The sequence below is a fragment of the Piliocolobus tephrosceles genome, chromosome 11, assembly GCF_002776525.5.
Source record: "Piliocolobus tephrosceles isolate RC106 chromosome 11, ASM277652v3, whole genome shotgun sequence".
NCBI lineage: Eukaryota > Metazoa > Chordata > Mammalia > Primates > Cercopithecidae > Piliocolobus > Piliocolobus tephrosceles.
The window spans coordinates 34,657,812-34,683,013 of NC_045444.1; the positions used below are offsets into that span (position 1 = coordinate 34,657,812).

General features: G+C 42.5%; 1 protein-coding gene across 1 annotated transcript in view; it reads left to right on the plus strand.

Moving 5' to 3' along the window:
• The window catches only part of KIF5C (kinesin family member 5C), a 153,068-nt gene that overhangs the window by 71,533 nt on the left and 56,333 nt on the right, over window positions 1-25,202 (plus strand). Inside the window, exons 8-11 of the mRNA XM_023217457.3 lie at window positions 867-991; window positions 3,490-3,594; window positions 3,963-4,111; window positions 15,898-16,046. Of these exons, the coding sequence (XP_023073225.1) occupies window positions 867-991; window positions 3,490-3,594; window positions 3,963-4,111; window positions 15,898-16,046 (528 nt within the window). The remainder of the gene's footprint in view (window positions 1-866; window positions 992-3,489; window positions 3,595-3,962; window positions 4,112-15,897; window positions 16,047-25,202) is intronic.

The following is a 25,202-nucleotide window of genomic DNA, read 5'->3' on the forward strand; positions in this document are numbered from 1 at the left end:
TCCTAAGTAGTTTATTCTTTTTTTTTTTTGCTATTATAAATAAGGTTGTTTTCTTAATTTTTGGGGTTGTTCATTGTTAGTACTTAGAAATACAACTGATTTTTAACATGTGGATTTCGTATCCTACAACTTTGCTGAATTAATTGTTAGTTCGGACAGTTTTTACAAAATGAATCTTTAGAGCTTTTTACATATAATCTGGTAAGATGGTTTTGAGAAATGATTGCTGGTGAAGGCTGAATAGGATGGTTGCTGGGGTCTCTGTCTGCTTGGCAGACAAAGACGAGGATTTGCAAGGATTTTTATTTCCAGTACCCCGTCCTAATGAAGCATATTTAATTTTTGAAAACTTCTTTGCAGTTAGCATAGGTTATAGAAGTGTATGTCTTAATCCTTCCTTAGGAAAGTCTTAATCCTTCCTTAAGAAAGCTTATGATATTACTGATAAGGCAAGGCTTATGCACATGACTAAGATAGACTACATCATGTATTAATCATGTTAAAGTCTGAGGAATTTAAAGTAAGGCAGGGTAGGAAGTAGTGAATTCTTCAAGGGGAAAGTCATGCTATAGTAGGAATTTAGAGGATGGGGCTTCAGGTAGAGCTAGAAAATCTGATATCTTAACCTGTTGACTAAGATTTTTAGATTAATTTCTTTGCTCCTTGAAGACATTTAAAATCTTGTATTTCTAGAATGAGCATTGTTTTTCAGAAGAAACAGGGGTCTCAGATAATTTTTAAAAGTGGCTGGACTTACTTCAATGAAATGGAGCTACTGGGCATGACTTGTTATGCTTTTTAGATGAGAGGTTTGCTACCTAAACCTACATGTTCTTTGTAGAGCAGTAAACTATTTTCCTTTTCAGACATGAATGAACACAGCTCTAGAAGTCACAGTATCTTCCTGATAAATATTAAACAAGAGAATGTAGAGACTGAAAAAAAACTCAGTGGGAAACTTTATTTGGTTGATTTGGCTGGGAGCGAAAAGGTAATTGGTTCTTTATTTGTATTATCTATAATTTTCCCCTTTTATTTGCTTCAGTGTGCAATGGTATAATTTTTATGCTCTTCTATTTTCCTGCTTTAAAGAGCTTTTAAAGGTTCTGAGGCTCTGCCAAGGTGTTATTACGTTTAACCCTTTTTCCCTGCTTTCTTTTCTGGTCCTGAGGTCTCTTATTGGTGTCGCAGGCAGGTACTTTGCATGCCAACTCTGATTTATCCCTGATGGGCCCTTATGATGATGTTAGGCAAGAGTTGGTTTGACTTAGCCTGTGGCAGAGGCAGCTGCACACATGTGGGAGGGATATTAACTTCTAAGAAAAGAGTAAATCCCATGTTGTACCCGACTCTAATAGGCCAGGAACGAGCTTTGCCATTGGAATGTGGCAGTCCTGCCTCTGCAGGTTTGTTTTGCTGATAGAAGGTCTGGAACCTGGGGCACTCCCTACATTCCCTGGTTCTCCCAGCAGTAGGCATGGGCTGACGGTATCCCATGTGGGAGGCCTTGGCTGTCTCATGCAGTGCGGCCTGTAATCAGCCTTAGCTGCAAGCCTTTACTGTTCTCTGGTTTTGTCCAGACTCTCTTTTGTCGTCTACACCCTGACCCATGCCCTCCCAGGCCCTGGCGGGGGCTGTACTCCAGAGCAATAGGCTTCCCAGAATCTCCAGTCTCACTTCCGTAGCACCAATGGAGACTTCTGCTGCCAAACCCTGTCTTGAGGCACTGACCTCCCTTGAGCAACATCACAGAGCAAGGCCATGTGCACAATGCCCTCTGGCCTCCATCATCACTGACATCATGCTGATTGTCCCCATGAAGGCCAGCCTTGAAGCTTGGTCAGTCTCCCTAACTGTATGATTGATCCCCACTTATTGCACGACACCACTGAGTTCCCGTATGCCAAGTTATGGTGACTTACATCCACGTAAGTAATGGTTACTTGGATTGTCCTCTAGTATGTATTTGTAAAACCGTGAGCAGAAAGTCATCTGTGTATTTCTAGTTGGGAATCTAAAATTTTACTAGTATGGACTTGTGACTTTAGTTAAACAGATGTGCAACAGAATGGAAATAATGGAGCATTGTTGTTTATTTAGAGCCTAAATACACCTGAAAACTGCTTAATACTGGCAGACTGGAGTGGAGGCTTGCCTCTGCACAGTGTCAGTGATTATTGCTAATGATATTTATGAGGTGTTTGAAATCATGTCCTTCACAGAGTTTCTTTTGCTCACACACACCTGTTTTCCTTTGCCCTAGATGTGTCCATATGACTGTGTCAGTGTGGTCTTGTAGAAGAGAACTCTGGGCTTTAGTTCCCATCTCTCCTGAATGGCGTTCTTCCCTTAGGCTGGCAGTCTGATATTTCTGGGGCTCAGTTTCCTGTCTGTCAAAGGAGGGTGATAGATGGTACCTGCCTTGTATATTTCATGGAGTTAAGATGCTCAAATAAGAAAGCATCTTAAAATAACACTGCTTAAAATAACACAGACTGTTACTGTTTGTGACCCGTCAGCTACATGATTTCTCTATGTGTAAGCAGGGGAGCCACACAAACAATTCCAAGAGAGTTGAGAATCTATTCTATTTTTGAAATAAACCTCCCCCTGGACATGAATTCATTTCTGTCATCAGGAGTTTCTCCTTTATATGTGATTGGAATTTGCGTGGTTGAACATTGCTTCCTTGCTTCCTTTCTTGAGAGAGCAGCTGCTCCCCCTGCATCATTTGTCCAGTCAGCAGAGACATGAATCATGTTGAGTTCCCCTTTTTTTCTAGCATCTGTAAACTGCCCTCTACCTAGAGCAAATGCTGTCAAGATGAAATTACCAGCAATAACACAGCAAAGGAGAAACTGCATGGTCCCCCTGGCTGCAGAGGAAAAAAAGACAAATTTACAATGCAATATACATTTGACTTTTCATTTCTGTCCCAAGTTTTTTGCTTTTTGGATATTTTTCATTTTTTCCTTGTTGTGAGAATAAGTAGGGAAGGAACAGAGTCTGGATAACCAACCCTACCACATCTAGTCATCTGCCTGAACTTGGAGCTTGTAACTTACATTTTTCCAATATGCCCATTCACTGTGGCTCAGGACAACATTTTCTCTTCATGCTTCCCTCTGGGCTCCCTTCGGCATGGGGACTGCGGCTCAGTCTCCCAGGGCCCGAGCTACCCATGGTGACAGCACTTCTGGAGCCTGGTTTCCCTGGATGGATGGCCCCTGGGGAAGCATCTGCAGCTCCACCACTTGAGGTATTTCAGCTATTCCACTAAAACCCAATTGAGAGGAAAATGATGGCAGGAGAGACCAAATCCCCAGCCTCATACGCGAAGGATGGTTTTTATCACTGTGGGTCTTCCCTACTTTTATTTTTCCTTGCTTTCCAGGAGGCTGTCCCCCTTTGCCCTTGTGTGAATTTGAAATTTCTACTTTGTGCTTCCACTGTCCTGTGCTGCTCACTGCTTTCTTTTCTCTCTGGTAGGTCAGCAAAACTGGTGCCGAGGGAGCTGTTCTCGATGAAGCTAAAAATATCAATAAGTCTTTGTCTGCTCTTGGAAATGTGATCTCTGCTTTGGCAGAAGGGACAGTAAGTGATCCTGCCCCCGTCTATTAAATAATATTATGAGAAACCACCTTTTGGGTCCTCGTGGTCCGTTTGCCACACACCAGAGGCTGGTTTGTTTTTCTGTTTGGAAAAGGACAGGGGGAATCCTGGCTGTGGATGCCCGCTCCCTGGGAGTTCCCATCTACTGAAAAGTATGAATGATGATGCTAATTTCCTATGACGTAGGTCAAAGAATGGGCATTTTAAACTTTGGCAAGATCCCAAAGACCTGGCCACAAATTCTTGTTTTACTCGATTTCTAAGCTCAGTGTCTTCATCCCTGACTTGCTTGCCTCTGGTTTTTCTCAGAATGGGCTGTCAAAACCAATACTTACTCTTTTCCTAAATAGAAAACACATGTGCCATACCGGGACAGCAAGATGACTCGGATTCTTCAGGACTCTTTGGGTGGGAACTGCAGAACCACCATCGTCATTTGCTGTTCTCCTTCCGTCTTCAATGAGGCTGAGACCAAGTCCACACTGATGTTCGGACAGAGGTACGTGTGGTCTCTCAGGACCCATCCTCTGAGCTAGGTCTTGGGTCTTAAGAGTGAGTGGCAAGGCCAGGCGCAATGACTCACGTCTATAATCCCAGCACTTTGGGAGGCCAAGGTGGGTAGATTGCCTGAGGTCAGGAGTTTGAGACCAGCCTGGCCCACATGGTGAAACCCTGCCTCTACTAAAAATGCAAAAATTAGCTGGGTGTGGTGGCATGCACCTGTAGTCCCAGCTACTCAGGTGGCTGAGTCAGGAGAATTGCTTAAACTCAAGAGGTGGAAGTTGCAGTGAGCCAAGATCATACCACTGCACTCCAGCCTGGGCAACAGAGCAAGACTGTCTCAAAAAAAGAAAAAAATAATAGTGAGTGGCAAGGGGCTATTGTCAGAGAATCATGAAGTAAAGGACAAACAGCCTTTTACTCAATTACATCTAGCAGGTGATACATAAACTTGAGGCATCACTTATTGAGGCCAAAGCAATCGTTGTATTTTAAAATAATGGGCAAGAACATGCCAGTCAAAGGTATGGTGTTTAAAACAAAACAAAGCAAAACAGCTAAACTTATTTCAGATATGAATTGGAAATGCGTTGGGGTGTTACTTTTGTTCTTCATGGCACTGGAGTTTACCTTTTAGGTTCATATTATTTCAAGTTTATAAATCTCAAGGTGATAACTGCCTTTAGCTCCGGTATTTGGGATCCATTGCACAGTTGCTGATAAAACACCCAGAAAATTATGTGAATGCAGAATAGAGGTATAAAAAGAAAAGAAGGGGAAGGAATCTTTACCAGCACTGGAGGTAGGAGGTCTGGACTGTATGCTGAGAAGAGACATAGATGACAGCTTCCTACCTTTAAAAATACCCACATGAGACTTCCTAGATCCCTGGGAGGTGTCCACAGGTGGGCAGCAGGTATGACTCCATAATCGTAAAGCAAGAGTTACATGTGTGGTTTGGTTCATATCTTCCTTTTTTTCTTGTCACTTTCTTTTTTACCTACCCCCTCCCACTGTCCAAGGCCTGACCTCCTTCAGGCATGTTTCCTCAGTTCCAGTGTTTAGGTTCTATCCTTCAGCCTCTTGCCTCAGTGTTCATTCCCAGAGTGCTTGGGGTGCTGTGGATTGGGCGATCTGAACATCTTCAGTGCTCAGTGAGCTGAGCTTAGGGCTAAGGTTGGATGTGGATTCTGCTGCCATCGGTTCATTTAATTCTGAACAATCATGTGATCTTTAGACAAGTCACCAATGCTCTGTGGGCTTTAACTAGCTCATTTGTGAATGGATGCACAGAGCACTTCCCTGCCTCCTCCCTGGGAGTGTGTGTTGTGTGGTTATGCCTAAGGAATAGTTTAAGATGAGAGAAAGGACAGATGGGGGTGGGCATTCTGTCTGGGAAATTGTTATGGCTTGTTTAAACTGCATTAAGCCCCAGTCATTTCCTGAGCCCTCAACAGAACATAGAATTACGCAGCCATGGCACCTGTGGGATGTCTAAATAAATAATAATTATATTGAAATGTTGTAGAGCTAATATATCTTTTAAACTGGATTTGGGTCCTTTACTTCCTCCCAAATTGCTTCCTTGATTAGTTAAATGCTTAGGCCAAGGGAGTTGCAGTAGGATAACACCTACGTTCCTCAAGGGTCTCAGAAACCCACAAACCAGCATCTGCTGGTGGAAAACAAGATCGCACCCTGCCCAGTGTCTTAAACTTGAGCTTCAACAATTTCCTCTGAAGACATGTTTGAGCAAACCAGCTCTAAATGCATTTATAAAGGAAACATCTCTTCAAAAAAAATCCTTACCAGCAAAGCAAAAATATTCTGGTTCTTTTCAAGCCACAGTCACCGTGGGGCATTGGCTATCTTTGCAAGGCCCAGTCACCTTGGGGCATTGCTGTTATCAGGAGGTATTTGCAGCGTCTACAGGAAGCATTTTGAATATCAGTCAGTGTCTAATATATGTCAGGTGTGTCAAAATTATAGCACTTCTGACAGCAATTATCTCACCTTTGTATAGAGTATGAAATTGAGGCTTAGGTGCAAAGCCATTGGATACCATTCCTGAGACCACACAGCCAGTAAGTGACTAAACATGTAGGATGTCCTAGGATGCATAGTCTGAGCACAGCCCTTTGGTTCAGTAAGCTCAGTGTTGAAGCTAATTCTGCTGTTGACCCATTCTCTTGTTTACCTCTCCCCTCTGAGCCTCAGTCTTCTCTCTCATAGAGAGAGATATATAATAATGCCTATTTTCAAGAATATTGGGAGGATTATATAGTTGCTTCAGTTTTTACCTAGCACAAGGGCTGGCATGAGACCAGGTAAAAAAGTCCATGACCAATGGCTGGCTATCAGTGTTTGCAAGTTCTGCTTTTCCTTCATCTTAAATAATCTCACAGTATTGAGGCTTGAAAAGGTCATAGTAGTAGATGGGACTAGACTGAATGTAATGCACTATAAGGGACAGCACTGTCATACAAGGGAGAGGATTAAATAAAGTAGAATTAGAATTACATTTTGGGAATGAACAAATAAAAATTACTGCAGATAATTTGGGCTTCCAGGAAATAAAAAGTAATATAAATTATGTTTTCAAATGAAATAGGTCGGTCTACATTCTTTTATCAGAGTCATCTAGATTCTGCTCTCTGTGACAGCAGGGACTGAGTTTGTCACAGACATTAGTTTCTCATCAACCACTCTGCACAACTAGTTCACAGTAGGTGGTCAATAAATAAATGCTTATCAAATGAATGAACAGATGAATCTAAAGCTTATTGTGTAAGATTATCTAAAGCTTATTTGTGTTGGAAAGTTAAGGCAGTTGCTGAACTTCGATGCCGTTACATCCAGAAGTTTGGTTGGGTTTGGATCTGGTTTGCTTTCCAATCTATTATTGGAAATGTGTGAGGTTTCGTTCCTTTCCCTTTATCCCCAAGTTAGTTAATGGATTATTTAAGGATGCTGAACTATTCTACAGGGCCAATACCTGCTGTATTGTTAAATATACTCATTGAACCCAATTATACAGCAGACACAAGACTGAACATCAGATTAGACATGCTATGTGGTAGCTAATGAGATTAAGCACTTTGAACTCAGAAAAGACTGCCGGGCACATCCTAAATTCATTGTAATGAGTGTTCATTATATTCTTACTGCAGAGGTGGGCAAACCTTAGGGCAGCATGAGTTTCCTCGGTTATTCCTTTGTGGTTCTTTCAAGGACGTGAAGTGAGTACACGTTTGTTGTTCTGCTTGACTGTACTGATGCTCTGAATAACACAATGTAGTATTTGTTTCGAAGCAGTTAAATCTGCAGATCCCTGAAAGCACTCTACCAAGAGTCCTGCTAGCATTCTTCAGGATTATAGGTTAGATACTGGAATTTAAAGGGAAAAATTTACCATGTCTGTTTCTATTTTTTTTTAAATTATACTTTTAAGTTCTGGGATACATGGGCAGAACGTACAGGTTTGTTACATAGGAATACACGTGCCATGGTGGTTTGCTGCACCCATCAACAAGTCACCTACATTAGGTATTTCCCCTAACACTATCCCTCCCCTAGACCCCCACCCCCCAACAAGCCCCAGTGTGTGACGTTCCCCTCCCTGTGTCCATGTGTTCTCATTGTTCAACTCCGACTTATGAGTGAGAACATGCAGTGTTTGGTTTTCTATTCCTGTGTTAGTTTGCTGAGAATGATGGTTTCCAGCATTCTGGTTCTTCCATTCAGTCGGGGTTGTTTCCTTTGGTTTCCTGAATGCCCAGCATCGTGCCATTAAAGAAGTAAGTGCTGTCTCCTGCATTCTCAAAGAGCTTTTAATCTAGTTGAGGATGCAGCACGTGAATTCCCAGGCAGTAGAAAGTCAAAAAGCCAGACTCAAATTAGAGCACTTTTATTGATTTTTTCTTCTGGCTTCCAGAATTCTATTTTGTAGTCTTTAATTACTCTTCTAAACTACTTTTACAGCACTATTTGAAAAAGATATTTATGTTTTAGAAGTGTGAACTCAAATCACCCAATTGTGTTGGAAGCCTATTTAATGTACCTTGATTTGGGGTGGTAATGAAGGGAAAGAGGTCCTCTGAGGGGACAGACCAATGTGGTTAGGAAGACCTGAATCAGCACATCTTTGGCACCAGGAGTTTTGATTGATCCAGCATGAATAATTCAAAGGCTTTTTTTGTATGTTGAATGTGGAAGGAGAGTTGATATCTTAGGGAAAGTAATAGTCTTTCTTCTTTTCCTGATGTGCGCTTAAAAAAGTCATGTCATCATTTTAATTGTGTCATCTGCCAGTTTAGTGGTAGCTAGATTAGGCAGAGCCTGAATAGTGTGCATATGAAATGTATGTCACCAGAACATGAGAACATGTTACCTGTGAGAGTAGAATGAGCATTTTGGCCAAGGCAGATACTTGACTACACTTTGACATGAAAGAATAGAAGGCTTAAATCATTCCTGTTGGGGGGGCTATTGCTGAAACACCAATAGGGTTAATTTTTGCTCTTGGAGGGAAGAAATACTGTGGGTGACATACATTTAACTAGATGCCCACTCCTTATCCATGTCATTTCTGAATGTTTCTCAGGTGACTAGAACTTTTTAAAGGCACAAAATTTTAATTTCTCCTTCCCACCCTCCTTCCTTCCCTCACCAGAAGCCAGGAAGGTGCTTGGGAGCAGTGGTTCTTTCAGAAGAACACTTGGTGTTATAGATGGGAACTAGGTCTCAGAGTAAATTAGAAGGTAGTTTCAGATTAGTTTTATGTGTCAACTTGGCTAGGCCATAGTGCCCAGTTACTTAATCAAATGCAAATCGTGGCATTGCTGTGAAGGTACTTTGTAGATGTGCTTCGCACTTACAATCAGTTGACTTTAAGCAAAGCAGATTACCCTCAATAATAAGGGCGAGCATCATCCACTCAGTTGAAGACCTTAAGAACTAAAATGGAGGTTTCACGGAGAAGACAAAAATTGTGCTTCAAGATGGTAACATCAACTCCAGCCTCAGTTTCCAGTTGTCAGCCTGCCCTATGGCTTTCAAACTTTCAAACTCCCATAGTCATGGGAGTCAATTTCTTAAGTAAATAAAAGAGTGAGATATATAATATATATGTATGTATATATAATAAGATCTTATGTATACAATAGGATATATAATATGTTCCCTATATTTATCTATCACCTGTCTCTATCTTCTATTGGTTCTGTTTCTCTGGAGAGTTCTGACTGATAGATAGTGAAGAATGCTATACTTTCTATCCTCTCCTGCTTCCACAGTGGGAGAATCTTTGTTTCTCTCTCACACACACAACTCACGGTGCAGAATCACACATGACAGATTTATTCTATGTGCTGAAGGTGTGAGGTTGTCTAGAGCTCCTTATTCAAATGCCAGCACTATCCTGAACACCTGGTGAGAGAAGGAGGATGCTGAAACAAAACGTATGAAGGTACCAAGAACAAATATCTTTGTGGTTATTCCAGGGAAGCCAAAGTAATTAGAAGAAACACCAATGGTAGGCACTCCTCATGTCTTTTAGAACTGACTGTGGCCAGGAAATATGAGTATAGGAAACCATTAGGGAAGCAGCTGGGGATGAGACTCGTCAGAATGCAGTGGTTGAAGGTCTTTTCCCCATTCAAGGAGGGCTTTGTTCAAGTGCCAACTTATGAGGATGCCTTCAGTGTCATCACGTATGGGTGTTTAACCTTGGTGGTGAAGATGGGTACCATGAGCAGTCTTGGAAGCTGGCCATGTGCTTCTGAACATGTAAACTGCAAATTCGGTGATGGAAAGATTGAGTGGTGCTGGGAAGGAAATAACAGAATGCTCAAGAATGGGGAGGTAGTTTCCTCTTTCCATTCTTTAGTAGAATATATCTAAGAGAATCTTTTCTGACTTAACTGTCTCTGTTGCAGTGTCTAGATGGAAGATATAATGTGGCCTCTGCTCTTTGTCCACTGGGCTTGGTCTGCCTTTTCTAAGGGTGGTTAACATTCATAAGCTTTGAGGTCTTTAAAACATTTGGTCCTAATTCCCTCTCTGTGGGGAGAAGAGATTTTATACCCGGGGCACGCCTAGATCATATATCATTAAAGTAGTGCTTGACTTGCTGAAGCAAGCCAAAACAAGGAAAAGATACAAAACAGATACCCTGATAATGGCATACTCACAATTTGACTCAGTTTTAAAAGCAGGTCTTGCTGTTAGGGTATAAATTTAGGACTGAATTAAAGTTCTTTCCCAGAGTAGCCTTTGGATTCTTTCTCAGAGTAGCCTTTAGGATTTTGCTCAGTGCCTGCTATGGTTGTAACTGGTGGAATAGACATTGATATCGGTGTACACAGTGGGGGCTCTGATTGAAAACCCTGAGAGTTTTTAGAAATGAAGAACCCACTTTTGTATTTCTTTGTGAATGATTAGGTCACTTTGGATTAATCAAATAGTATCACAGTCAGTTTGACCTTTAAAGAGGATGAGTGAGCAGTCAGTAAGTGGCTAGAATAAGGCTTCCGTGGGTCATTGGCTTGTTTCTCTATATCAAAGAGATAATGTCCCAGAACTATAAGGCTGGTTGGTATCACAATTGCTGTATAGCTTCTGCTAGACAAAAATCACAAAACCTACCTTAAGAGCACTTCTTAATTTCTGCTGTCTTCTTGATTTTGTGTCTCCCTGTAAGCTCCTACCTGAAATTCTTTTCGAAACAAAGCTGAGCAATAAATGCACACGTGTAGGCCTGTGCTCAAGCTCCGGATCATGTCCACCGGCAGCCTCATGCCCTAGATCCAAACCACAAGACAGCAGAACACTGTGTAACGGCATTGATGGCAGTTTCTTTTTCTTTTTTTACCTCTGAAATCAGTTAAAGCTAATTAAGGAAAAATGAATTGGCTAGGCGCGGTGGCTCAAGCCTGTAATCCCAGCACTTTGGGAGGCCGAGACGGGCGGATCACGAGGTCAGGAGATCGAGACCATCCTGGCTAACACGGTGAAACCCCGTCTCTACTAAAAAATACAAAAATCTAGCCGGGCGAGGTGGCGGGCGCCTGTAGTCCCAGCTACTCGGGAGGCTGAGGCAGGAGAATGGCGTGAACCCGGGAGGCGGAGCTTGCAGTGAGCTGAGATCGCGCCACTGCACTCCAGACTGGGCGACAGAGCGAGACTCCATCTCAAAAAAAAAAAAAAAAAAAAAAAACAATGAGTTTTGAATGTCCAAATAGAAAGAAGCTAGTGATCATTAGGCTCCTTCATTCTCTAAATTTGCCAAAGTTAATGGTAAAAAGAAAAAGAAATTGTAGATATTCTATATCCTTTTACTCTTACACTCTTGAGAGAATGAGGGACTGAGACCCTCTTTATTTCACTTTGCAAGATTGTTTTTGATAGGAGAATATTTGTTCTATTAAAAAAAAACACACACACGCAATATCCTCGGGGCACAAAAATTCAGTATCTCTCTTAGTAACTCTAGTTTATTCTGCAACTGGAAATTCTTGTGTCTGACTTGATTTCTTTCTACATCAGTTTATTTTTCTTAACTCAATTTTTATTGAATATAATATAGTAAAATGCATAAACTTAAGTGTATAACTGATTTTAGTTTTACAAATATATATGCACATGTGACCACCACGCAGCATCTTGGGAGCCTCTCTCTTGGACCTTCTCAGTCAACACCGAACTCTTAAGGGTAATTGTCACCCTAACTTCCATCAACATAGATTAGTATTGCCTGCCTTTGAACTATATAAAAGTGAAATCACGCAGTACTGTTTTGTATCTGGCTTCTTTCATGCAGCGTTTTATGTGTGAACTTCATCTACCTTGTTAGGTATAGTAGTAGTTTATTTTTCACAGTTATATAGTATTCTGTTGTATGAATATGGCTTATATGTATCCATTCTACTGTTGATGAATATTTGGATTATTTTCATTTTGGGGTGATTATAAATAAAGTTACTACGACATTGGTTGTCATGCCTTTGGGTGAATATATGTCCTCATTTCTGTCAGGTGGGAGCGGGTCATAAGGTGTGAAATATTCTACTTTAGTAGATACTACTAAAGATTTTTCCAGAACGACAGTAATAATTCACACTCTCTCCAGCAGGAGTTGACTGTTACAGTCATTGCTCATTCTCAGCAACCGTTGGCATTATCGGTTTCAAATTTTTTAGCCATTCTATTGGGTGTGTTAAGGTATCTCATTGTAGTTTTAATTTAGCCATTATTAGGCTAATAATGTTAAACACTTTTTTAGGAGATGTTTTACTGGCACTTCTTTTATAAAGTGCCTGCTGCAAGTCTTTGCCCAGTTTTTTCTTATTGATTTAAAAGAGTTATTTTGGGTAAGTCCTTTGTCAGGTATATGTATTTTATATATCTTCTCCTACCTTGTAACTTGCCTTTTAACTCTCTTAATTGTGACTTCTAATGATGACAGGTTTTTAATTTTAATGAAGTCACATTTATTTTTTCTTTTATGTTATATTTAAGAAATCTTTGGCCAGGCACGGTGGCTCATGCCTGCAATCCCAGCACTTTGGGAGGCTGAGGCAGACGGATCACCTGAGGTCAGGAGTTTGAGATCATCCTGGCCAACATGGCAAAACCCCATCACTACTAAAAATACAAAAATGAGCCCGGCATGGTGGCATGCACCTGTAATCCCAGCTGCTTTGGAGGCTGAGACAGGAGAATCGCTTGAACCCGGGAGGCAGAGATTGCAGTGAGCCGAGATCGTGCCACTGCACTCCAACCTGGGCAACAGAGTGAGACTCTGTCTCAAAAAAAAAAAAAAAAAAAAAAACTTTGCCTACACCAAGGTCTTGAAGATACTGTCCTGTATTTTCTCTAGAAGTTTTATTGTTTTACTTTTCACATTTATGTCTGGGATCTCTCTGGAACAGAATTTTTTACATGGTATTGGGGGTGGGGATAAAGTTCCATTTCCCCTCAGTACCATGTATTGAAAGGACTGCCCTTTCCACTCTTCTTTATGGGCACTTTTGTCATAAGTCAGATGACTGTCCTCTGAGTGCCTGTTTCTGGACAGTTTATTCTGTTTTTATTCCAACGTTTCTGACAATTTGATCAGTTTTACTTTATAAGAAAGTGTTGGTATTCAATCCTCTGACTTTGATCTTCAGAACTGACCTTGCTATTCTTGTTTTTTTTTCATTTCTATTATAAATTTCAGAATCAGCTAGCCAATTTGTATAACACATACAGAAGCCCCTTAGAGTTTTCTTGGGGGAAGGTGGGAATTACTTTAATTCTGTAGAACAATTTTAGGAGAATTAACATCTTTCTTTCTCAGTGTAAGCTGATTTTTTCATATTCTACCTTTAGTGGATGTAAAGGTCCCGCTTGCCCCGTTTGGACTGAATGAAGTCTCGGGCTCCAGCGTGAGCCACAGATTCCCACTGTTATTTGAGTTCTAAATGGAAGTTGGGTTGCGCATCTTTAGCTACTCCTCTGGATCTTTTCTGTGCCATCTCTGCCCTGCTCTGTGACTTAGGAGGGTAACTGGTTTGGGCTCATGCAATGGGCTCCTTTTCCTCTGGCTCCCAGTTATGTTAAGCCAGTGGGAAGGAACACAGGCAGGCCATCAGAAGGAGAGAAGAGCGTGAGGTTCAGGTATTTATTTCCTGGCTTCCTCCCTGCCAGATCATTTTGGGTTAGCTGTGTTCCTACCAATGGCGGTTACAATTCATACCTACCAGGCAATCTTTTCCTTCTAGCCTTCTCTCTCTGGCTCCCCTTCAGCTTAAGGGTAGTAATGGCTCCCCCAAACCTAATGTGGGTACCATATTAACCCTCGTTATTTCCCAACACCTTTCCAAACCTTTGTTAAGCACTCTCCAAATCATGCAGTTTGAGCAGGTCGTCTGTTTCCTGCCAGGACCCTGGTTACTACAGAAGTGGTGATTTTCTAGGCAATATTAAAAAGTACTTTGAGAATGAGGACCAGTTACACCAATGGTGTTAACCTTGCTGAGTCTGCTCACAAAATGTGTCTCTGGCTAAACCTGCCTGAGTACAGCATAGAGGCTTTAGCTTTCTCTTTCTGGTATCATGTGAAATTATCAAGGGACTCTTTATGATTTAGAAAGTAAGATTAGTAGCCTTGAAGTGTGCCCTTAAGGGTCCATAAGCATTTTAGCCATGAGTTATTTTTCACTTTTTGCCTTACTAAATTGATAATAGATGCTTGTGGTGTTTGTGCTTGCGTCTGAAAATATCCACAACACTGCCTGAGGATGTCAGTAGGAGAGGTGAGAGAGTCAAACAGGAACAGACTTTATGACTTTAAAGTAATAATAAAATTGCTGCTATTTGAAAAATTAGGCTCGAAGCACTTCTAGGGACCTCAGCCTCAAGCTACAGTGAACAAGAGAGAGTTATCCTAATTCTTAAATGGAGTCTTGCATTGAAGTTGTTTAACTCTTCTTTTGACAGTTGGGTTATTTAGTTGTCTGCTTTAGCAATGAATTTTTGGAATGACATCTGTAGTGCTGGTGAGGACTGCTGAATTTCTTGCACTGAAATAGAAATCAGGATGTCATTTGCTGACAGCGGTAATTAACCCGAATCACAAATCAGATTGTGCTGGCAAATACGACGGTGTAATAACTGTTGGAAGTTCAAAATGAAAAAGTCAATAGCAAATAAAACAGGATATCACATAGTTTTTAATGAAGCTTTAGCTTCTTAAAAAGCGAGCCTAAGTGGAGTTCCCTTTTCAATTGGACAAGGCTACTTAGGTGTTCGTTTCTGTGCATGCTGAGGTGAGCCGTGGCTTTTGTTTTTGGTATCACCTGGTGCAGCTACTGATTTGCTGTCTACAGTAGCCCCTTTGGGTTACTCTCCAGGTAGCATCCCTGTGGCATCACAACTCCCCAGGCCATGTGCCCCAGGAGATCGCATCATCTCCTGTACTGGAAGTGGCAAAATGGTGGCCATTAGGCGTGTTTGTTTGTCCCACACATTATTTTTATAAATAGTTGAAAACTGGGAGACACAAATTAAAGAAAAAACAGCTTCTGATTTTTCTTGGAAAATGGGATGATCTGAATACCGTGGGGCCTCCTCACCACATGGTGATGATGGGCTGTGATGGCTCAGCAGGGAGCCATAGTGTCACCTGGCTGCAGGACCCACCTGACCCATGAGGCATATGTTGATGGGTTAAATACATCAGGGGTGGTTCTGGGTACCACAGGTGAGGAAGAGAAATAATTGATTCTATTATTTCTGTCTGTATATCATTGGTATAAGAAACTCCAAGCTCCAAGAGGCCAGAGACCTCGTCCATCTGTCTTGGTGTACCTCAAATTCATAAATGTTAATTGAACTGAAAAGAACCTCAACTTAGGAAGGTAAATCTGGTGATGGTATTCAGGGGGTTAAAGGAGGGTACTGAACATTTGAAAAAGACTATAACCATAAGGATGGCTGAGGACACAGACTAAGGCAGTAGCAGAGGGAAGAGGGAAAGAGGAAACCCTGAGACAATTCAAATAAACGTCCATTAGATTTAGAGACCGGTGGGATGTGAAGGAGAAAAGGAAAGGATGATCTTGAAGCCTCAAGGGATAGTGGTGCCATTAGTCCAGTTAGGAGGATGGCTGGTGAAAGCCACAGGATCCTTTCTGCTTCCCTATCTCCAGTCTTTTGACATGAGGAATCTCGGGCTTAATCATATTGATTTAGCTAATGCTAATAATGAGCTGAATTGTCCCCTTATGTTTTTAATCCCAGAGCTAAGACCATCAAGAATACAGTCTCTGTGAACCTAGAACTGACAGCAGAAGAATGGAAGAAGAAATATGAAAAAGAAAAAGAGAAAAACAAGACTTTGAAGAATGTTATCCAGCATCTGGAGATGGAGCTGAACAGGTGGAGGAATGGTAAGGAAAAGTAAAGAGGAAGAGTGAGGCATGAGTGTGTGCTTTTTTTTAATTTTTATTTTTTTTCAGACAGAGTCTTGCTCTGTCACTCAGGCTAGAGTGCAGTGATGTGATCTCGGCTCACTGCAACCTCCACCTCCAGGGTTCAAACCATTCTCCTGCCTCAGCCTCCTGAGTAGCTGGGATTACAGGCACGCACCACCACACCCGGCTAATTTTTGTAATGTTTTTTTTTTTAGTATAGATGAGGTTTTACCATGTTAGTCAGGCTAGTCTTGAACTCCTGACCTCAAGTGATCCACCCACCTCGGCCTCCCAAAGTGCTGGGATTATAGATGTGAGCCACCATGCGTGGCTGAGTGTGTACTTTCTTTTTCTTGTGACTGTTGGCATCCTGGGAGGCACTTGGGAAAGCTGGGACAATGGTACAGCTTGATTCCTCCTGGCAACAACCTGTATGAACAAGCAGAGATTTTCTTAGTCCCTAACACAGGTACCATCCCCATCCCATCATTTGGCTAGCATTCGTTGTTAGTGTGGACCAGTGATTATCTGCAAGACTGCCTTAATCTGCTTCCAATGAGATGCCCTCTATCCAATATTGTAATAACTTGCTGGTACCCCTATTTGTAGGTTAGAGGAAAGTGCCTGACACTTAGTGGCTCAGACTGCTTTTGACTTAAATGAAAAATATCATTCTTTCCTATGTGAGTTTTATCACTGGTTTGTGGTTAAAAGTCTACCTCTGGCAAATACTTGCATTTTTTGACCGAACTCATCTTCATGCCAGAAATATAGGGCTCTTGAAGGAGCCCTGTGCTAAAATGGAGTCTTAAAGGCTTGGTTCGTGACTCGTTTTCCTTCTTCCCCAAAACATTCTCTTTGGTTTGTTCTACTGGGAGAAAATATCTCAGAGAGCTGACATGCAGTGGGTGGGTGGGTTGTGGGTGAGGTGTTAAGAGGGGTTTCCAGATCTAAGTGCAGACAGATTATTTTAGTGATTTTAGCATTGTGACGTAGGTTAGAAGGTAGAAGGCTTTTTAATTTTTTTTTTTCTTTTTAACTAAAATAAGGCAGGTTGGTGTGTGTGTAGGGGAATGGCAGATAGTTGGAAGTGGTTCTTCAGGTCCTCTGCTGCTGTACTCAATTTTTTAGGTGCTGCAGCAGTACCTCAGCTTTGGGTAAGGGTAGGAGCCCGGGGGCTGTTGTGCAGGATCCGGAGGTAACACTGACTGTTTGTAACTGCAGCAGATTGTCTTGTGATTACATGTTTGCCACTGCTTTTTGCTAGTAAGGGTGAGGTGTCAATGAGCTATTTTTTAATAGAAAAACAATTACATGGCAAACGAGAATTCAAGACAGGTTTCAAAAATGACCTAGTAGCCTAAATAACATGATTCTTTTACTTTTGAAAGATTTTCTAGCAGCACGCGTGTTTGGAAAGCTGCTAGAATAATTGAATAATTCAGCACCTGAGGCTGGTGGATGATTCCTTGCAATTTGGCAGGAATGGGAGAGTTGGGAGCAGTAGTTGGCAAGGTGGGGAGTAGCCATATGAAGTTTTATTTCGGGAATCCTCCAGGTCAGTTCTCTGTTGGGTGACCAGGACATTTAGTAAAGCCTTTTGGTAAAGGATTGGGGGTGCTGGCTTTAGAAACGTTACAGGTGGGCAATGAACCTTTTTTCTCCCATCCTTTTCCATCTCTTGCCAAATTTTAACCTTGTAGTTCTCCCTCCCTCATCAAATGCCATCCTCTGGGATCTGCCCACTGCCCTGTTTGCCTGACTCACCATCATGCCTAGCATCTTTTGGGCACTCAGTCCTGTTTTTGGCCTCTTTACCTGGACATCATTTTAACTGTCAATCTTCAAACACCTTGCAAATCTCCTTAGAAATGTACTGTTTTCTCCCAGCTCTTTGGGAGGCTGAGGCGGGCAGATCAACTGAGGTCGGGAGTTTGAGATCAACCTGGCCAACATGGAGAAGCCCTGTCTCCACTAAAAAATACAAAATTAGCCAGGCATGGTGGCGCATGCCTGTAATCCCAGCTACTTGGGAGGCTGAGGCAGGAAAATTGCTTGAACCCCAAAGGCGGAGGTTGCAGTGAGCCAAGATCATGCCATTGTACTCCAGCCTGGGCAAAAAGAGCAAAACTCCATATCAAAAAAAGAAAGAAATGTGCTGTTTTCGATGCCCTCTTGGATGAGATCCTACACGAGCCCTTGAGTTACATAATTTGGGAAAAATAATGTATGATGATATACTATGGCACAGAGTAGACCTCCAATAAATGTATGTGAAGCAAACACATGCTTAATGCAGGTGCTGGAGATTAAAGGGTGGGCAGTCAGATGTGGTCTCTGCCCTCAGGACGGTCTGAGCTGGGAGGGAGGTAAATGCCAGTCCTCATCAATAAATGTATGATGGTCGTCCATGCTGCATACCAAGAACGGAAAGCACAGGTGTCAAGAGTTATACAACAGGGTGCCCTGCCCTTGACTGAGAAGCCAGTGAAGAACGGTTCCTTGAGTATGCAATATGGAGATTAGTATCTGAGAGAAGCAGCAGTTAGCTGGGCAAAATAGGGGACATGAGGTGAGGTGGGGGCTCCGAGAATGGAGGACATAGGCCAGCGGGGAGCACTGGCCTAAGATGGGCTGGAGGAATAGGCGGAGCTCTCCCGTGTTCAGGATTTTGGTCAAGGGTGTTAAGCTGCGGGTCATACCTTCAAATTTTTGAAGATCCATCGGCTGTATTGGAGAGAGGACTACAGGTCAGAGAGGAGGGCTGGGAGCTGGGGTGGTCTTCCAGGGATGAGGTGATGGTATTGAAGTGAGAGGGCAGTAGGAAGGGAGAGAAATGGATGAACCTGGGAGGTATTTAGGAGGAGAAATTAGCTGGGTGTGGTGAGGAGCTGGCTATGGGAGAGGGACGTTTCAGTAACAGCTGTGAGTTTTCCGGCTTGCCGAGTTGGATGGAGGGTGAGACCATTCCCTAAGATTGGGGATGCTGGAGGAGAACCAAGGGTGAGGGAGGAGGGAGTTTGGGGTTCCCGTGGAACATCCAGGGGAACATTATTCAGATAAGAAGTTAGGTCTGAGGGTCTGGAGCTCAGAGGATCTGCTTGAGTTGGAGTCATCAATCTTTTGGTAGTAATTGAAGGCATAGGTAGGTGTGAGGGCCCTTGAGACTACAGAGAAAGAAGAAAAGACAGAGAGAGTCTGAGAGGCTCCCAACACCCCCATTGCCACGTCACCACTGGTTGTGATGGGAGAAGGGAATTGGAGGGATTCCACAGAGCTCTCCTTTCCTCCCCAGCTAACATTTGTATTTAAAGGTGATTTTTCTGGGGGCAAAGTTCTTAAATATAGAGAACTGACTCTAGTGATGTAAGTTTCAGGCAAGAAGGAGAGTAGTGAGGGGCAGTGAGGAGGTGGAGGGAGGTCCTTTGTTCCATGGAGGGGGCAGATCTACCTCAAAGAGTAACTCTGCATCTCATGTGATGTGCCAGTGGGTGTCATAGGGACAACAGACCAGGCCAGGCTTTTTGTTATGGTCTGAGTCTGGGCATTTAGTCCTCAAGTAGCCAATGTGACCATGAATGACAGGCCCAAAAATGTCCCCAAGTGGATCAGTCTCTGGTAAAGTTGTGATCTGAACTGAGTGGGCCTGACTCTAAAGTTCATTCTCTTTCTATTGTCTGCACAGCCTGCTCATCAAGCTGATTTGTGTGCAGAGCCAGGTAGATGGGTGTAATAAATATCACGCCAAAAAAAAAAGGGGCACTGGAAGCCCTTCCATGGTGTCCCCACATGTCCTAATTCTTCAGAGCAGAAGATAATGAGGGCATGGCTGGTGTGTGTAAACGTGAGAGCTGGGCTTTTGAGATGTGGAGTAAAAAAGCATCAGTGCCCTTCACTGAAACCAGCGTGGCAGGATATTGCCAACTTTCCTTTGAAACTCAACACACACATTGGTTCTAAACTTGTAGGAGGTGGCTACTTAGTTCCCCTCAACATTTCCTGGGTATTGATATTTCCACATTGCGGTCTCAACGAGTTAAAGAGGCCTTGTCAATTGTGTGCACTCTCCCCAGGAAAAAGGTTTCTTTCTTTGCATGGTATTTATAATTTAAGGGTTTGGCTGCTATACTTCAGCTGCTGGAGAGCAAGGAAGGAGTGTGTGCAGCAAAGTGTGTGTGCGTGTGTGTGTGCACATGCACGCGCATGCTTGTGCTTTTTCCTACTTGCTGTTCCATAGAATGAAGTAGCAATACAAAGGAGTAGGAAATCAACTACAGATCAGGTGCAGGCAGTTAATGGAGATAAGTGAAAATAGGTAAGTTTGATCCAGTTGGCAGTGATGGTACTGTGCCACAGGACAGGGCACGCCCTGCCCTAAATCATTCAAAATTGGTGAAATACTGCATTGTCTATTACATGCCTAGAGGTTGGTCTCACCCTCCCCCCACCCCCACCTGTACCAATTTTCAACCCTTTGTAGCTCAATGGGGTGCTATAGATGGAATGTTTTGTGTCCACCCAAATTCATATGTTGAAATCTTAATCCCTAAGGTGGTGATAGTAGGAGGTGGGGCCTTTAGGAGGTGATAGCGTTCTGAGGATGGACCCTCATGAATGGGATTAGTGTCCTGTGAGTTCTGAGAGAGCTTCCTTCCCTCTGGTCTTCACTATGTAAGACTATAATGAGATGCCATCTGCAAACCCAGAAGAGGGCCCTCACCAGGAGGGCCCAACCATGCTGGCACTCTGATCTTGGACTTCTAGCCTCCAGAACTGTAAGAAATAAATTCTGTATAAGCCACCCAGTCTGTGGTACTTTTCTTATAGCAGCTACAGCTAAGACAGGGGCCACTTCAGAATGTAGGCTGAGCAGTTTTCTCCTCTGGGCACTGTTGAACCTTGATTCTCAGAAGAAGGCCTGTGACTCATATCACATACACTACACTAGGCTTTAATTCCTTTCTGACATTGCCATGGAGGCAGGATAACTCCGGGCATGTGCATGGGGCTAAGGAGAGCCACCCACTGGCCTGGTTCCGTTCCCCAGGGTGCTAGCTAGGATCCTTGGGTTGCAAGCGACAGGAATTGACACTGCCTGGCTAAAGCCAAAAGAGAATGCGTTAGAAGGATACGAATGATTCGCAGACTCCAAAGGATAGCAGAGGCAACAGGCTCCGACAAGTGTAGGCTGGGGCTGCTTCAGGGATGCAGGCAGCGGGCAGCAGAGACAGGCAGGTCTCTTAAGTGGCCACACCTGGAATTAATGCTTTTTCCCTTCTCTTTGTGATTATGTTGGAGAAGCAGAGGCCCAGGATAGAAGTGCGAATACTGTGCTTGCTGGTGTGCCTTGGCTGGGGAAGGGCAGGGCACTGTGATCAATTGTCTGATGAAGACTGCACACAGTTGAGGGGGCTAATTCCTTAAAAGGAAGTTGAGGTGCTATTTTATAAGAATGGGTGTTGAGTGGCTGAAAAGCAACAAATGTTCACCACAATCTACTAGTGACATCTTGTGGGCCGTAATCAATGACTGGTCTTTCTTCCAATCTGGAGGCTCTGTTGGCTCTTTAGCCTCACAGAGATTTGTTCCGCCTGCTTGCTTAAGGAACAGATAGATGGAGTGGGGCAGTTGCCAGAAAATGGAATTTTTTTCTGAAGCTCTATTGCTTTGTTGCTCATATGTGCGGAAAACACTCGAACAATCCTATATATGGAGATAGAGTTAGATAGTTGGATTCAGACTGAATTACAGCTCCAGCTCATGCTAACTTCCTCCCAATCCATCAAGAAAACTCTTGACAGGAGGACGGGGAGGGAGGGGTGAAGGCTGCGTGCACAGCTGCCTGTTGCTGCCAGGTCAGTCTTCACACGTGCTCTCTTCTGATACTTTGAATTTTACACTTGAAAAATAATGTTTTACAGGGATTTAAGTCAGAAAAAGGAGGACCTGAAAATCCAGGTGTCAGGAGAACAGGGAAATGACTGGCAAACTGGTGTATCTGCAGATTCACTTCTCTTGTATACTTGCCTGTAAGATTAAAAAACAGCGGATGTAGATTTGCCTTATCTGTTGAAGTCATGCAAAGAAATAATTTCATCACAGACTGAGAAAGTGTGGAAAAATCGGCAGTCTCTAATGCAGATTTGTTCATCCAGTTCAAAACCTGTGAGGCCAGCAGGCATGGTTCAGTAACTAGCTAAATCTGTAGCCTCTAGTCTGATTTGGGGCTTTGTGGAACCTTGGGACCGCCACAATTGGAACACAATTTGCTTTTTTAGCATTAAATTTTTGAAGATGCTGGCCCCCTTCTCAGATCCATGATTATAATGGACTCTCAGAAATTAACATTTCATTGGAGAGATCTAATTTACTAGGCCCTCTGCTTGCTTTTGAGAACACAACCAAACCCTGTAATAGAAATACCTTAGTCTGTCCACTAAGAGAATGTTGTGGCCTGTTCAGGAGGTCATGAATGTAAGGAGGATGCAGAGTCCCAGGCGACCAGTTTATTAGAAAATCGCTCTAGGAGGGATTAGAGGATGTTTTAAGCTGCTTACAGTATTTTTAGGAATGAGGGTGAAAGATGCTATTTGCATGCAAAGTAATCTCATCAAGGAATGTTTTTTTTGTTTTAACATCACATTTATATAATGACATCTTGTAGCCAGCTGCTCTCACCCATCTGGCAACTTAAAGATTTCCTTTTAGTTTCTTTGATATAGAAATTACCTACCATTAGGTCTGCCACTGGGCCTATTTAATTGGTATTAAAAGAAAGCATCTCGTTTGCCAGATCTGCTGTGGTTTCTGGCGGAAGCTGTGAGTGACCAGCAAATCTCTGCTCCAGAGTTACTGAGAGAATGCAATTACCTTTCTGTGTTCTCCTGAGGCTTTAGGAACTCAACTTATGAAAAGGATAACTAGCTTGTTGCTATTTCATGTGTGAAATTTTAATGAATTCCTGGCAATCTAATGGTTTTCTTTCTTTAAAAAAAAACCCCAAAAACCGATTTTAGAAATTTTAATAGCCCTAATGAGTATTTTTGATTAGTGTGTCATTGTCATCTGTTGCCGTTGATGGATTTCTGTTTTTTGTAGAGATGTTATTTACGCCCTCTGGGAGTTTTTATTTTATAATTAGAATGCTCTGTAAGCCTTACAGGTATGCTTCAGTGAATGCTCCTATGTAAACACAAATCTTTTTAGTCCTCAAAGGTAATTACATCTGACAATGGTAAATGCCAGGATGCTTATTTAAAGAAGGGGAAGGTTTTCAGAGTGTGTGTAGGGGGAGGCCTTTCAGATGCTTTACAATATTATGAGCTCTTTTCCTATAGACAGCAGGTATAAGCCTCAGGGGCTAAACTAAGAGAAATCTGCTTTTAATGCAAAGAGGGAGACTAAAAATAGATGCTAATCTTCCTGTGGTGGTCTTTTTCTCCTTCTCCCACCATCAGAGTTCAGGGCGTTCTTTCTCTAGAGTCTGTTTGCAGCTGTCTTCCTTGTTCGAATCAGTTATTCCATAATCACCATGTGGGGGCTTCTCCAGAGACTCGGTCCACTGCAGTGCAGGGAATATTCTCCATTAGCGTGGTGAGATTGCCATGGAGACAGATAAGCTAGTGTCAGGTCTTGCCTAGTGTTGGGGATTTACAGTCCCCGGACGTGTTTGTGAGCCGGACGGTGTAGTTACCAGGACGCTTCTGGAAGTCATTTTCTCGGCCCTTTGGAGGGCAGTGGCGTTGGAAAACCAGCTCTTGGTTCCTCTCCGGGCAGGAGCTGTGCTGCTTTAGTTACTGCGTGTTGCGGCTTTGTTCTTCTCCGTTGAAATGGCTGCTGTAAAAAATAATCCTGACTGCCTGACCTTTAGAATATAAACTGAAAAGAACTGGTTGTTTAGATGTAGCTTTGTAGGAGACATGTTAATGCTTTGATTGAGAGAATTGTTCGAGAGAAACCACAAAGTCTGCTGTAGGTTTCAAATACTGTTTTAATAATAATAAAAATAAACCTGAAAGGGACTTGCATGGCTATACCATGTTTTATTTTTGGAACTGAGCTCCAGCCACAAAGTTATTGTGAAGATCTCAGAAACACAAATCACAGAATAAGTAAAAATAGTAATTTATCTGCCAAGCCTACAAAGTTGCAAATTTGTCAGGGAGAGGAGGGGATAAGAGATGGACTTTAAACAATATTACCTTTTGTGCTTTTTACATATGCTGTCTTCATTTATCTTTAGAACAACCCTGTGATAAAGGCATTGTTATTTCCTCTCCTTTACAGAAAGTAAACCAAGAGAGTAAGCAGGAGATGGGCTTGTGATTAATGAGACCCGTTTAAAGGTACAATGTGGCTTTAGCGTCCTGCCATAGCACTGGAGATGACGGAGTCTCTTGACTACTTTCACAGTGCCTTGTAGCAGCATTGGCTAACTTGCTGGATCTCTGCCATCTGGGACAACCCTTCTACTTGGTGATGCTGTAATTCCTTAATGGGAGAAGAGGGCAGCTTTAGGGGAAGTCAGGCCTGTGACTTTGGTTAGAACAGGTCGCTTGCTGCTAAGGTTATAGAAGTCTATCCCCGGCCCCTGCCCACTCAGCTGAATCAAAACACACACTGGGCAGCTCCTTAGCTCACCCTAGCCTCATGATACCATTGCCTCTTTGGCCGTTTGCAACCAAAGAACACAGGGAATATGTCTCTTCCAGATGTTTTTGTATCTTACCTCTTTACTTGGAGTGAGTTGGCCTGTGGATAATATGACCATGTTCTGGTTGGTGTCTGGTCTAGTATCGCTAAGAATTTCATCTTTGTCATGCTTAAGCTGGAAGATTAAATTCATACTGTACTGGATTGTCCTGTTCCCAAATTTCAGAAGCTAGAGCTCAAAAATTAGAGATACTGTCACAATCCAAGAAGAGGAAGGGTATTTACCAAAGTGTTAGTGGTGAATTTCTCTGGGGAAGGAACAGAATTAGAAGGGAGGGGTGAAGGAGGACTTTCAAGTTTTAGTTGTATATTCCACATTGCTTGAGTTGTTTATGTTAAGAATGTATCCTGAATTATTTATGTGGTTAGAAAATCTATCTATCTATCTATCTATCTATCTATCTATCTATCTATCTATCT